The sequence below is a fragment of the Mya arenaria genome, chromosome 1, assembly GCF_026914265.1.
Source record: "Mya arenaria isolate MELC-2E11 chromosome 1, ASM2691426v1".
Classification (NCBI taxonomy): domain Eukaryota; kingdom Metazoa; phylum Mollusca; class Bivalvia; order Myida; family Myidae; genus Mya; species Mya arenaria.
The window spans coordinates 51,178,282-51,193,187 of NC_069122.1; the positions used below are offsets into that span (position 1 = coordinate 51,178,282).

General features: G+C 33.9%; 1 protein-coding gene across 1 annotated transcript in view; it reads left to right on the forward strand.

Moving 5' to 3' along the window:
* Positions 1 to 1,622: 1,622 nt before the first annotated feature.
* LOC128231358 (uncharacterized) overlaps positions 1,623 to 14,906 on the forward strand; it is a 134,457-nt gene continuing 121,173 nt past the window's right edge. The window contains exon 1 of the mRNA XM_052944067.1: positions 1,623 to 1,768. Coding sequence (XP_052800027.1) covers positions 1,679 to 1,768 — 90 coding nt within the window. The 5' untranslated portion in view covers positions 1,623 to 1,678. The remainder of the gene's footprint in view (positions 1,769 to 14,906) is intronic.

Consider the following 14,906-nt stretch of genomic DNA (forward strand, 5'->3'; position numbering starts at 1 on the left):
ACTATGTGAATTAATAATGGCTTGAACATCTGATAAACGCAGTCACTCAGTACCCGATCTGAGAAAGTGTATATAACGCGTTAATATACGTACATATCTAAGAGTCTTTGTTCAGTTTTATTACATACTATTGCATCTTGTTACTCAAAAAATATATAAAAAAACACCTAGAGAATGCGGCCTCGATTTGAAACAAATGGAAAACTTACTCTGAAAAAAATAAAGAATAAAAATGAACAGATGCCATGTTAGGAAGTCTTTAAATGTATTTGTTATAATGTAAGTTTTTCAAAACTCCTTTGTCGTTCAGGAATCTTCTTTTGCTCGCAAAGGGGAATTACTGCGTGCGAGATTGGGCAATAAATAGGAAATTGTAAGGAAGCTTCAGCATCGGAAATAATCCATGGACCACTTGAATTCAAAAATCAATATTTCGATAAAACAATAAACGGGTCATAGTTATCAATTTAATTATACGTTTTTAAATCACCGTCCATCGCGGTTACATAGAGCAACGTGAAAATTATGAACACCATTCTTCTGTGATTTATGAATTTGTCCCTCAGTTAAGCCAAATCTTAATTGACCATTGCAAATATAGTTGGCGCCTCGACAAACAAAATCAACTAAGAGTCATTTTTGAGGTCAACATCTAGGTATGTATCTCATGGGAAGCACACGTCTTATTGTTTCAAATGCATAGGTTATTAAAAACCTAATATATTAATGTTAAATGTATTATAAGTGACGGGGTTAGTAGGTGACCCGATATGTGATATACGGGGCGCAGAAAACAATATTCGAGTTCGAGCTATCATACAATTGATACATAAACAAGTAAGGCTTACACAAAAATGAGGTTTTGATATGCTAGAATAGCGACACAAGAAATAAACACAAATATCGTGTGAGATCCATTCATATAAAATATGTATATATGTGTTTCGAACATTTTGTGCCTAGAATATAATTTTAAACGATAAATATTTTCATAATTTTCCATCGCTTCTTAAAATAAATCATAGCATTAAGCCATTAGATTTTTTCCCTAAATATTAACCAACGTTATGTAACGGATACAGATAAATATATTTTCATATCAATGCACATTCATTTGATCTATCGTCGTTCAAACTAGAATGGCGGCAATGTGACTAACCTTACAATTTAAAAAAATACTTCTAATGAGTAACATTTCAGAGTCCATATCACCAAATCCATCTATATATTGTTAAAAATACTCTGGCATACTATCCATATGACATGTAGCAGAAGGAACACATAGAATTCGGGTAAATTCTAGCTAGTCAGTTATTTATGTTTAAACATTTCAAGTGCACCGCTTTATTGGGAATGCATGATTATGTCCGTAATTTATGGAATGCATAAGGGTTACGACTTTTTTATAATAAAAGATACTTTTTCCCACATATGATATTGGGGTCGTGAAACACTAGAAATCAGTGATGATTTTCGTGCAATTTGGTCAAATCATCATACTGCAGTATAATATAAAGGAATTATGTTTACTGGTCTCTAATCGCAATAGCCAAATATGACCGTTTTTAATTAGCCGTTTTAACATTAAACAAAATCTCTCTCAGTAAGCGCTTGATCCCGCCAAATTTGCTGAAATAGATTTATTTTACTTTTTTGTAATAGTTGTAGTACATTAAAAATGGATGAGCATCAGACTACACGCGTTAATGCAGCGATGTTGCCTAGCTACCAAGGAAGGAACGTCTGCTTGATGGGCATGGCGAAAGACGTAATATTGTCATTTTTACATATTTTCGCGACGTTTATTTTTTTGTTTGGGTATGTAACGGTCCGATATAGGCGGCGGATATGCGTTACGCTTCTATGTGCTTGCTAGAAAGCTCAGCTGACCTGTGAGGCATAGTAAGTTGGAACTTAAACAATATTTTAGAGAAAGCTCTGCTTTCCACAGTTACTTGGTATTTGGACTGCATTTTTTGGCCAGTCGAGCGATTGGTCCCTAGGGTAATCTCTTGGATTGAGAATCATAAAAAATGTGTTTTAGTACGCTACGATACACATAATAAACATATAATCAACTTTTTGTCGTTTATTTTTACATATTAAATATGATACAATTCCATACAATCTTTATCATTCACAAGTTATGAAGGTTGGCCGATTTCGGGTTGAGACATGTGTGGAAACGAGCTCAGATCTATAAGAATTTTTCGATAAAACAACTGTATACGTCGCATGCATGTTCAGAAGGAAGTTATCTCCAAGATGCAATCGCTCAACAAGCACAAACTAGTAGTGTTATCGCAATTTTCTTTGACAACTCTGCCAAGAATACTGTTTTTTTACCGACTCACAAATCTTCGCCAGTAATTTTGACCATGCACACCGGCCGGACCCGGCATGCGCTTTTCAACTTTACGCGCGAACGGGAACCGGGGTAATGTTTACCTCATGACTGGTACCCGCCCGCGCGTAGAGACACAAAGCGCATGCCGGGTTGGGATCTTGTGCATACTCGAAAGTACTGGCGAAGATCTGTGAGTCGGTATATAAACAGTATTCTTGGCAGAATTATTAAAGAAAATAGAGAACACGCGTCAAGTTTGTGCTTGTTGAGCGATTGCACCTTGGAGATAACTTCCTTCTGAACATGCATGCGACGTATAGTGTTGTTTTATCGAAAAATTATTGTAGATTTGAGCTCGTTTCCACACATATGTCTCAACCCGAAATCTGCTAACCTTCATAACTTGTGAATGATAAAGAATGTATGAAATTTTCAAAATATTTAATGTATAAAAATAAACGACCAAAAGTTGATTATTTGTTTATTACGTGTATCATAGAGTACAAAAACACTTTTTTTATGATTCTCCTTCCAAGAGATCACCCCATGGACCAATCGCTCGACTGGCCAAAAAATGCAGTCCAAATACCAAGTAACTGTGCTGCTTTCCTGATGGTTAATATTCTGTTTAAAACGGAAGTACGTTAATTCATACCGGATGTAAACTTGGTTGGTAATATGCAAATTAGCAAAGCCCGGGCTATGTGAGAATAGAGAAGTTAGTGTATATAAAGACCAGTGGACCCCTTCAGGGTCGAGCATGCTTTTCCCTGAAGGGATCTGTTGGTGTTTGTTTAGTGTTGCCAGTGCTCCAGCCAGGATTTGAAAAGGGCAGGGTGGAGTTCTGAAAAGAGCAAGCTACATGAGGCGTATAGGGGCGATTGGGGGTGGTTGTGAGAGGGGTCCACCCCTGTCACAAGGGGGGTTTTGGGGGGTCCCCCCATATAATTTGTTTTGTTTTCATACTCAATTTAAATCATTTTCCATGATTTTCAGACTCTAACAAAATGGGTTGTTTTTCTCTCAAAATTTAGAAGGGTGTGTATGAATATCAAAATTAAAATTTGTCTTTTTGTCTGTGTGAGTATGATTGTACTTTTCTGAAGTCTGCTTTCGTGCAATGTCACATATTTCTACTAAATATCATGTAAAATGAAGAAAAAAACAAAGACAGTTAAACATTTGAAGCAATCAAATAAATAAATGCACAAAAATGTAGGCCTAGGGGACAAATCTTAGTTTGGTACGATCAGGATTGGGTACGAATATTATATTCAGCCTGGCTGTTATTTAATTGTCGTTGGTAAAATTATGTTTAATATTATATGCTGATGTTTTATTATAAAATGACAATAAAAATCACTGCCCTTGCTTAAAAAATAACTTACAGTACACTCAACAAGTTAGACCCACTTTCCTCGCTCACTCCGAGGGATAAAGTCGATGATCGATGGTTTCCTCCGAGGGTTAATCTGTTGCCCTCGCTAAAATCCCCGAGTTCCTCCGAGTGGCTGGCTTACCGCCGAGTTTAATATGAACGATAGCGTTGAGAATCGTACGATTTTATGACCCCGCAGCGGAACTCCGAGTCTAATTCAGATAAGCAAGAAATCATTCTTGTTTAGAAGTTATTTATTTTTATGCTTATGCACATTGTTAAGCGTAAAAGATTCTTGCATGTACCAACGTTTAATTTGTATTTATGTCTGTAAACGCCATTTGAATATTGTCTTGAATTATAAACATTGAATCGTTAAAGTATATCCACTAAGTTATTGCATCATAAAGCAGCAGACTATTTATGAGATTCTGAACCATGACCTCTGACGTCAAGCCCGTGATCAATACAATGTAGAATATACTATTTATTATTGGTGGTTAAAAATAGCTATGACGTTTCATGGAAGTTTCCACAGAAAACGAGGCAAGAAGGCCTTCAAAACCATGCGCTGTGAACCTTGACCATGTGTTTGACCTCCTGATTTTCCGAAAATGTGTAACCTAGAATTTCTCGAAAGAAATGTGTTTACCAGCAAAAACACGTTTATAAGATGCATGTTCAACTAGTGAAATACGACTGCATTCTTGTGGTAAGCTAACTTCATGCAAAACAGGCAGAGGAAAAAGAATAAAAGCAATTTACTGGAGCCGTCGTAATCGGTTGAAAATTTTAATAAAATAAATATAACTTTACTGTAGCGTAGATTCTTATCTAGTGTCCGCCGAGTTTCGCGGAGTTAACCCCTCCGAGGAACGCCGAGTTCGTTATTCTTCGGTCGACTGATCACCCTCCGAGGGCCTTAAATTCAAACTCCGAGGAACGCGGACAGTCGATAAAAACATTGTGTTGGCCGCGATAGCAAAAATCCGCGGAGGGAAACGGAAAGTGGGTCTAACTCGTTGAGTGTACTGTATAAAACATATAACATTGATAAAATAACTCGGAAAATCGTTCTGACAAAATGGCGTATTCGGCGAATGTTGACATGATCGTCGACATGATAGGTAAACGCTGCATAAGGAATCAACATATTTTTATGGGTGACAAAGAAATTTTCATCATGAATATTTAACAAATAAACTTTCACAACATTTTACTGAAAAAGTGATGTATTTGATTGTGTTAGCGCCTGACCTTTCTTATATTTACATATATCGGCAGTGACTGTCTGCCTCAAATCAACAATGTTTAAAATGGCGAGTCTCGTCTGTACAATACAATAAACAATTATTTTAAAAGATTTAATTGTGCTTGACAACATTTTTCACCATCCCTTCGCATTTTCTATCGCATTTTACGAACTTTCATCATTGATTGAACGAGTTCTCAATGTATATTCTGATTGACTGACATTCAATAGGCATGCCTCCTGCCGTTGTTTCCCTATTTGGCTCTTCCTAATTATCGGATTAGTAGATGACCGATTATGAATACACAGGTCGTCTGCTCACTACACAAATACACAATTAGCTGTCATATGACTTTGTCAGGGCACATGGGAAGATGAAAGGGCAGTACGGCATATTTTAAGCAATCAATGGGGGGATGGTGAGACCTAGCGGGAACACTATTATCATAAGTATTACGTAATTTGTCTCAATTATGACGGCGGATTAAGGGCTGTCAATCTTTTATAATGATTTCAATAGTAAAAAGGGCACTAACGGGATATTTGGTGCTAATAGAGCATTTGTGAAAAGGGCACTACTCAAAAAGGGGACAGGGCAGTAAGAAAAGGGGCATGGGCGCCATTGAAAAACGGGCTAGCTGGAGCACTGGTTGCACGTTACAGGTATATCATGGAGATCCGATAGTCTAAAATAATAGACGTGTTTTACGGGATTCTTCCAATCCCTAACCTCTAAACGGGAATGTGCAAAAAACGGGGGTGTTTTAAAAATATTGAAATTCTTTTAAGTGAAGTATTTTATGGTTGAAATTGATCATAAAGAGTTATATTTATATTTTACCATGTAAGTGAAATGTTATTTTGCACTAAACAAGCATTTAATGCATTAAAACAAGTTGTTTACCTTTCCAATAAAACGAAAGTTGACTGACACAGAAAACAATTATGTGAAGTTTAACAACTCGATACAATTGTAATAACTCGGCCTCCTCCGACAAAGCTTCGAGATAGACCTCGTTATACAATCGTAACAACTCGGCCATGGCCGAAATGTTCCGAGCGATTTAAAACTGTGCTCTGAAGCCTTGCAGGTGCCCTTCATGTATTTATCGTTATGTTTTGACAGAATGAAATGAAGAAAAGCCATCAAACTCATAATTATAAGTTCGATATTTATTTTTTGTGTACGGAACTAATGTAAAATAACATTATCTGGTAATATTTCTTGTTTTTATGATATTTTATAGACGCTATATGCTTTAACCCGGAATCCTGATCGAAACAACTACCCACTTTTGATACTAAACAATTTGTACGTGAAGGATTTGCCATATCAAAAATTTAAAAAAATCTGTCAACGTACAATTATTTGGACTAGGAGATCCGACTATTGGTGTATTAAGAAACGATAAAGGAATTTATGCCAGGATATGTGCAAGCTTCTTTAAATTTCACTAATACTAAAGGAAAATCAATATGCTTTTAGTAACAATAAACTTTTTCTGTGGGCTCAAGGCTCTTAACAGTGAAATAAAATAATACTTGGAAAGGTGATAAAACTGCTGCGTTAATTGTTATGTTTAACTAGTGTTTGAAAATCAGCCTCCATTTGCTATCGATAACCGAATCGAATTGGACCAAGCATTTCGATTTACTATCGGACAATAATCAAAAGTTTATAATATCAGTAAGGAATACATTAAAGATTTATACATAGTATCATCATGATCATTTAAATGGTTTAACCTGGAATCAGTTCGTGTGAATTCTTTTTGCAACAGTAAGTAAATTTCCATAATCTGTTCTGTCTAATAACTTACGAAAACACATAACAACACAACACATACTTAATAATTGCACATCAATTGCAAAATGAATCAAGTAAGTTATCTTCGCATTTTATCCATCCATATATCCTGTTATATTGGACATTTCATTATAATGTCTTCAAATTTCAGAAAACTTTCACAAATAAGGAAATTAGTTAATTTTACAAACAATACCAAAAAAGATTTCAAAAACATGCATCGAGCCAGGATCCCCGATATTTTCAGGTAAGACCGGACCCACTACACTGAAATATATATATATATATATATATATATATATATATATATATATATATATATATATATATATATATATATATATATATATATATATATATATATATATATATATATATATATAAAGTGTAATTTTGGGAGAGTTTGCATTTTTAAGGAAAAGTGTTTACATTCACCGCATTTGTGCAATAGAGTGACTACCCTTAATAAAATGAATCAACGAGAACTTACCGGAAAGAAAAATTGACATTTACTTGACTTTTACCACAAAACAAAAGACATACGTAGGTACCGGAAGTAACACTAGCGACATCGATTTTAGACAACCGCTATCGATTGTCGCCGACATAGCATACTTGATAATCGTTTCATCCCTATGTTTAACACCTCTCACATTTTATAACGTCATACTTTTTTACCGGTATCCACCATCTTGGATCGCGTACGTCACTGCTGGAGTTGTGCTAGCCTACAGTAACAACTAATATAAAGGAATAACTAACTGTGTTGAGGTTAAACGTCACTTAATTTGATAAGGTTGGAAAATTTATCTAATGTTTGGATAGTGAATAAGTCAAAATGTTAAATAATAAAGAAAATCATTTAAATATCTGTTAATCAAAACAATGACTGCTTTTAATATGTGTTATCAATATTGAGAGGGCTGCCCCTCCATGGGACTTTTATCATTATAATTACTGCAATTATTCTTAATAACAGCCCTGATCATCAGTGATGTTGATAGGTTTGATGAGATGCAAGGTTTGATGAGATGCATTGCTTTCTTTAGTGGTGGATCTCAATGGCTTGATAGACCCTCTATCCGAGTTACTATCAAATGCTTTAACTACTGTACTCCTAAAAATAAATATTAATAGAGCCTCACCGAAGAAAAAATTGAGCATGAGTTTTCCTTGTCAAATATAAATTGGGTTTAAAAGAGCTGCAACAATTCACTTAAAGGTCCATTTGATTCCGATATCAAACATGTACATTCGATTATTTTTTATTTGATTCATGTTTTACTTATTGTTGCTATTAAATATTAAGTTGTTTATTTAAAGGTTGTTAAATCATTGCAATTATGAAAAACTAGGATAGTGTTTCATCAAGATATTTTTTTAATTAACAAAACTTTCTGTTTACAAAGGTAAATAACAAAAAAAAAACATTACATACTTATAACAGAAAATGTTGATAATATTTAAATGTATAACAAAATATGACATGGTTTTGTTATTCATTTAAATTTTATCAAAAGATAGTTTCTGTTATAAATGTGTGGTGTTTTTATGTACATGTCGAATTTTACGATTTGACGGAATTCAATTTCGAACATATCAATGGAGTGTTTCCTTTTCAAATGCTGCATCATGAGATTAGTCGAGCTGCCTTACTTTGGATAACTAATATTATACGTCATCTAGATGAATTTTACTTGTTGCTTTTTGTATCAATCCATTGCGGGTTCCGAAATGTGCCCGCACTCTAGATTTTTGTTTTTTAGGAGCATCTTTCAATGAGGGAGACGCCATGTTACTAGGCTAGTAGTAGTAGTCCATACAGTTATGAAGATTTCTATTCATTTTGTCAAGAATATATCCAAAAAGTAATAATTACTGATGGTTGTAAAAAAATGCATGAAAAAAATATGTCGTTGACCTGTCAATATAAACATCATTATGAAAATACCTCAACACCAGCAGTGACGCAACTCAAGGGAAGTCCAGTAGTCTTAAATACCAGGAAACACCATTAACCATTTCCAATTGCCTTTTGTTTACCAACCGTGGCCACCATCTTTGATGTTTTTTACCAATTACTAGTGGAAATATGGGAAACGAGGCTAACGCATTTAATTTCCATTTAATAAGCTTAAATTAATAAATCAACACGGCTGACAGTTCTGTGTAGATTTGTTTTTATCCAAAAAGAAAGAAAAACAATTGAATAAAATTCAGATCAATTTTGTTTGTTATTTTGGTCATTTAACTGATCTATAACCACACACATTCTTAACTTGGCTTTTGATACATGTTTGTTTCATGACAGTTTTTTCGAAAAATTTGCGAGTATCAAAAAAAGTTAAATTCGAACCCTGCATTACAGGTTCTCTGATTTTAAACCCATACTTGTAAACATACATGTTCATCATTAATAAAATTCCTTTGATTAATTTTCACATATGGATAGACTACTAAAAATAAGGACTTTGTATATAATTAAATATCTCAAATTGAAATATCTTAAAAACAACAATAAATGTTCATGCCCAGGGTTCGAATTTAACTTTTTTTGATACTCGCAAATTTTTGCGAGTGCTCAAATTTTCAACTCGCAAAACCAGACACTCACTCGCATTTTTTAAGGCAAACCTTTATGTTTGCTAGGAAAAAGTATATATTAATGGAAAACAATGACTTAAGGTATAGTTTAATTGTTTTAATGAATGATCATGTAATTGTACAATAAACGATATCATCATATATGTAACACTGACAGTACAAACTGCGGAAGTCTGATCAGGCCAGTATTGGTCTGTGCAAAAACGTTCCTTTCGTCATCTGTGTTGAGGGTCAATTTAATGTTCCACTCCCTCTTCCACATAGTAACAGTTTTAACGGACGAATTATTTCATTTTGGCTTCTTTTTTGAAACTAATTGATCATTGCCATCAGCCGTCGGCGATTTTAAAATCAACACGCGTAAAAAACTTATCTTTTAGCTTAATTGTCATCATTATACAGACTGTGTCTCGATACGATTATCGCTAAATACCGCCACCAAAAATGGAAACGAAAGACCAGTCTACAAAAATACATAGTACCGAGTACCTGTCTGTGCCCATAACGTTAATCTACGTCATCAATTTCTGCGTGATTATCTGAAAACGAAAGCAGGCATTTCTAAAATTAGTTTTATATATATTGTGCAGGAATTGATCACCGATTATGATCATATCTTTTTCGAGGATTGCATATTTTCTGCAAATTTTGAACTTGCAAATTTTTGCGAGTGTCTTTAAATTCCACTCGCATTTTTCAATTTTGGCTCGCATTTTGCGAGTGTGCAAGTGCCAAATTCGAACCCTGCTGTAATGTGTGAAATTTCACAATACTAATCATAGCTATTAAGAAAAAACATGAAAAATATGAATGAACAGTCAAATGGTTGGTTATTAAATTAAATTGCGGGGTCATTTTAGAATATCTAAATTACATATACAACAATCACAGCGCTTTATTCAGGCTTATATTATAAGTATTATGCCAGAGAAAAAAGAAGAGCTTTACAAAAATATATAAAAAAAACAAGTTAATACAAACAAGGAATTTTCACAACATCTGGAATTTTGCAGAATTTCAACACTACAAAATAATGATGAAAAACCATACATATATTTTCTACCATCAATGCATACTGCAATAAACTTCCAATTTACCAAATTACAAACATCTGTTCTTTTCAATGAAAAATTAACATTGAAATTCAGTGAATTTCACAAAAGGCATATATATGTCCGACTAATATAAAACAACAAAATAGACTCAATCATAAACATACATACTTCATGGTGTTCTATCATTTTATTCTAACATATCATACCACATCATGGTAATTTTACAAACCTAAAAAAGGTGGTATGGACAAAATCCTTCCAATTTTTCATAAACAAACCAAATTTTCCAAAAAGGCATTTCATAAATATTGTAAAATATTCATTTCATCACAATTTCAAATGAAATACCATACATTAACAGCTTATAAGCATATGGAGTGTGGATTTTGTCCTTCAATGTAAAATAAGGCTTTGATGAATAAAATGTCACAAAAAAGGCATTTCATGATTTGCAAAGTGCCCCAATTTGGGCCTCTACAGCAGATAAGGAATTACAGCCTTGCGACCAGCAGGAAGGTCCTCATATTTTTTCCGGTACCACTCCTGTCTTCCAAGGCCTCGCACGATCTGGCTGATGGTGATATAGCCGGTACAAAGCCACCAGTCCTGATGAGTGAATCCCAGGGTCAGACCTGAAATATACGAGAATTGAGAAGTTATAAAGCACAGGAAGGGCCTCCAATTTGTTTCAGAACAACTCCAGTCTCCCATGGCCTCGTACAATCAGGCTATTGGTGATGATGTTGTAACACAGCAAACGGTGCTGGTATGTCATGGAGTCCAGGGTGAAAGCTGTACTTAATACAAAGACAGGAGAATTTAGCAGTGATGATGCACAGGAAGGGTCTTATTATTTCTGGTACCCGGACTTCTGTTTTCCAAGACCCCAGTAATCATTAGTCTTGCTGAGTGAATAAAACATACTGAATATAATTATTAGTGGAGATAACTGCAAGAAAGTGCCGATAATTTCTAGGATGCGCACAACTTATCATGCCATCTATAAATTCTTCATGTATTATTTAATTCCATTCAGTAGATTCTTGGTATTGCTTCAGATATACTTTTTATTTCAAGAAAATCTTAGTACATGGAGAGAAAACTATGCACAAAATTGCACATGATTAAAACTGCATTACCATCAATCAGTGTCTTTCAATTCCATTCAATGGTTTCCAAGTGTTAAACATTGTACAAACATTTATTAACAAAAGTTTAAGTACAAGAGGAGGTAACTCTGTTTCATATTGGTTTGCAAATGTTTTAAAATTCAAAGAAATATTTCAGATTAAACATGATGATAAATATACCATTATAATTTTTGCAATGGCAAAACTCGACAACAATCTTTATGCCAAGTTTCAATCAATTCCATCAAGTACTTTACAAGTTCTACTGTGATCAAAATTTGATGGTTGAATAATAAAAATAAAAAGAAGACTGACAACAGTTTGCTAAAGGCCATTATGTAAAGTGTGTGGAGTGATTGAATTCAAAGGCCTGAAGGAAATTCTTGAACTTCAGTCTTGTAATTTGTAATGCAAAAATAGCACAAGGCACCAGACTGTAGTGCTGGATTTTTTTGGCTGTAAAGTTTTAGTCTGGTGCACTTTGGGTCTGTTAATGTAAACTCACAACAGCAGCATGTCAAAGTGTTTGCTATAGAATGTATTGCTAAACAGTCATCGCTTTGTTGGCATGAGACAACATATGAAGATATAGTGACACATCCTTTCTTTTATGGACCATACCAAATTCAGATAATCTATATGGTGCTGTTGTGTTTAACCTTACCCGTGGAAGCTTGAATGAGATATTTGGGAGAAACAGTATTGAGGAGACCACCTCATTTTGGCATGAGACAATATGAGAAGATAAAGTTAACATTTAAAAAATAATCATGTATAGGATCTTACTTGAGTTGAAACAATTATGACACAAGTATTAAGGAAGCTTATAATGCAAGCCTTTGATGAGGATTTGCTTCACATCTTTTCCAATGAATTTCATATTTTTTTGTCTTAAACAGCGCAACTCTTGTAAGATTCTTTTATCATAATGATAAGGCACATTCATTGCCATAAAACGAAGATTTTATTCATTTTGGGCAAAAAGTTGGACGTTTAGAATTAGACGGGCAAAATGATGTCAATGACAAGTTAAATTACACTGGTGATATGTAAAAAAGTAAGTAATGGTTGTATTACAATCTGAACAAGGAACGTCAATGATTCCTCTTATGCAATATTTTATATCCAAATTTATAAGGTATTATTGTTTTCAATTTTAAACTTACCAATAGAAGCATGGAGGACAATTTCATGGAGAAACTGTGGCGAGGAGACAATGTCAAACATTCCTCCCTTCGGCATTTTATGGTCCTCACTGACAACATGTCCTGCAGAGACATTGAATTTAATTATGATTTCATAAGGAGTAAGGACTGCAAAACTATCAAGTACAATGTATTATGTATCCTCTTTGAAATATACAAATAATGAAGAATCACACAGAAGACTGAAAATCAGTTACATAGTACATGTAGCAATGAAGATAATATTTCTTTTTCTTTTTTTTGCAAAATGGAAAAAGGGCCATTTAAGTATAATTTAGTTTAGGTTTAGTTTAGGACTAAACTTTCTGCACAAGTTAGACTGCTTGATAAAAAACGTAGTTTTCATTAACTAATTTTCTTTCCTAAAAGTTGGTGTTTTTGTAATGATACCAATTATCAGTAAATACACAAATTATCATCATTGGTCTACCATTTTTATTTTCCCTCAGTTTTGCCAGCTGGTATTGCAGCTTGCTGTCATGAATGGAGACTGCAGTGAACAATGCCACACCAACAGCATGCCTCCACGATAGAGTCGATGTGTTGAACCAGCCTGTACAAGGAAAAACATCATTTATTATATGAAGATTGTGTAGAACTTTTATAATAATTGTTCTCCTCAGATATTTCAGATCGTATTCTTGATATGAAATGACAACAAATTGTTTAATTCCAATAAGATTAATAAGACAGACATATTGAACCCATCTGTACAGAAAAACATCTAAAAATCAGTAATAACATGCTGAGTAAATTTGGTATAAGTGTATAAGACTGGGTTCATATTTAAGCAAGTTTGTACTGCAGTTTGTCATCCTGATATGAGATGTACATTTTTGGAGGATCTGACTCAAGATACAAGATACAAGAATCTTTATTTAAAGTCGGGTATGTGTTTACAAGAAATATTAGCTCAATGAGCTATTTTCCGACATGAATAACAGACATATATACCATATCAAATAAAATAACAATGAGCTTGTGACCTGGAAATAAAAGTATATATGTTAACATGAACTCATATTGGAACATGCATACAAATACAATGGGAAAATAAGATTAGAGCATCAAAACAGTGATAACACCAACAAGTTTTCCCAACTGTATGGCCAGTCCACACGCGCACGGTTCCACTAGTTGATATACCACTGTAAAATGGTTAGTTGTTTCAAAAGTATTACTTACAGGGTAATCATATACATTGAAGAAGCAAATTTGTAAGTAGCAAACTATTAATACTATATTATGTGTTCAAAAGATGTTATATGAATTTGAACAATCATAATTAGATATTAGCCAATGTAATTTAATTTAATAAGTTGTTATTTTAGTCAAAGAAGTCCGCTGAAATCTTTTCTGGTATTTGAATGCCATATCTTGTCCAGTACGTGGGTGTAAGCCATCCCACTGAAAACAAAACTCCTTTTCCAGTAAGACAAAGGATAAAAAAAATCAGTGAACATCTTATAGTTCTCAATTTCTTGTATTTTTTAAAAGCAAAACGGTATTATTTACACATTGAACATTTACAAGAGGGACCTGTCCAGGTGCGGATCAGCCTTTTAAATTTCAGGTAGTTTTTGGAGACCCTTATTTCCTTTGGGAGGCTGTTACAACCTGACTGGCCTCAAAGCGGAAAGAGTTTTTTCCATATTTAGTAGTTCTTACTGATGGAACGTCTACACAGTTTTCATATCTCAGATTAAAATTACATGTCTTAAAAGTTACAAGGTTTTGATCATATTCTGGTGAGATACCATACAGACATTTGTAAGTTTCAATAGCAACGTATCTTACCCTGATCAAATGTAATGTTGGCAATTAAACTCTATGAAGAAGATTTTCTTAAGTTGAGTTGTAATAATTAAAAAACATTTTTTAAAGCTCTGAATTGAATCTTTTCCATTTTTTCTGTGTTGGTCTTGCTACAGAAATGCCAAACGACAGGACAGTAGTTGAAATTGGATCTGATAAAATATTTAAAGATAATAAGTTTAGTATTTAATAAACTCTTCCTCAACACCTAAGAGTTTCACTTGCTCTTCACAAACAATGGTGTGATTAAGTATATTGAACTGTTTTATTTCTTTAACAGACCTTGAGCCAACTGAAATTGCTTGAAAATTAG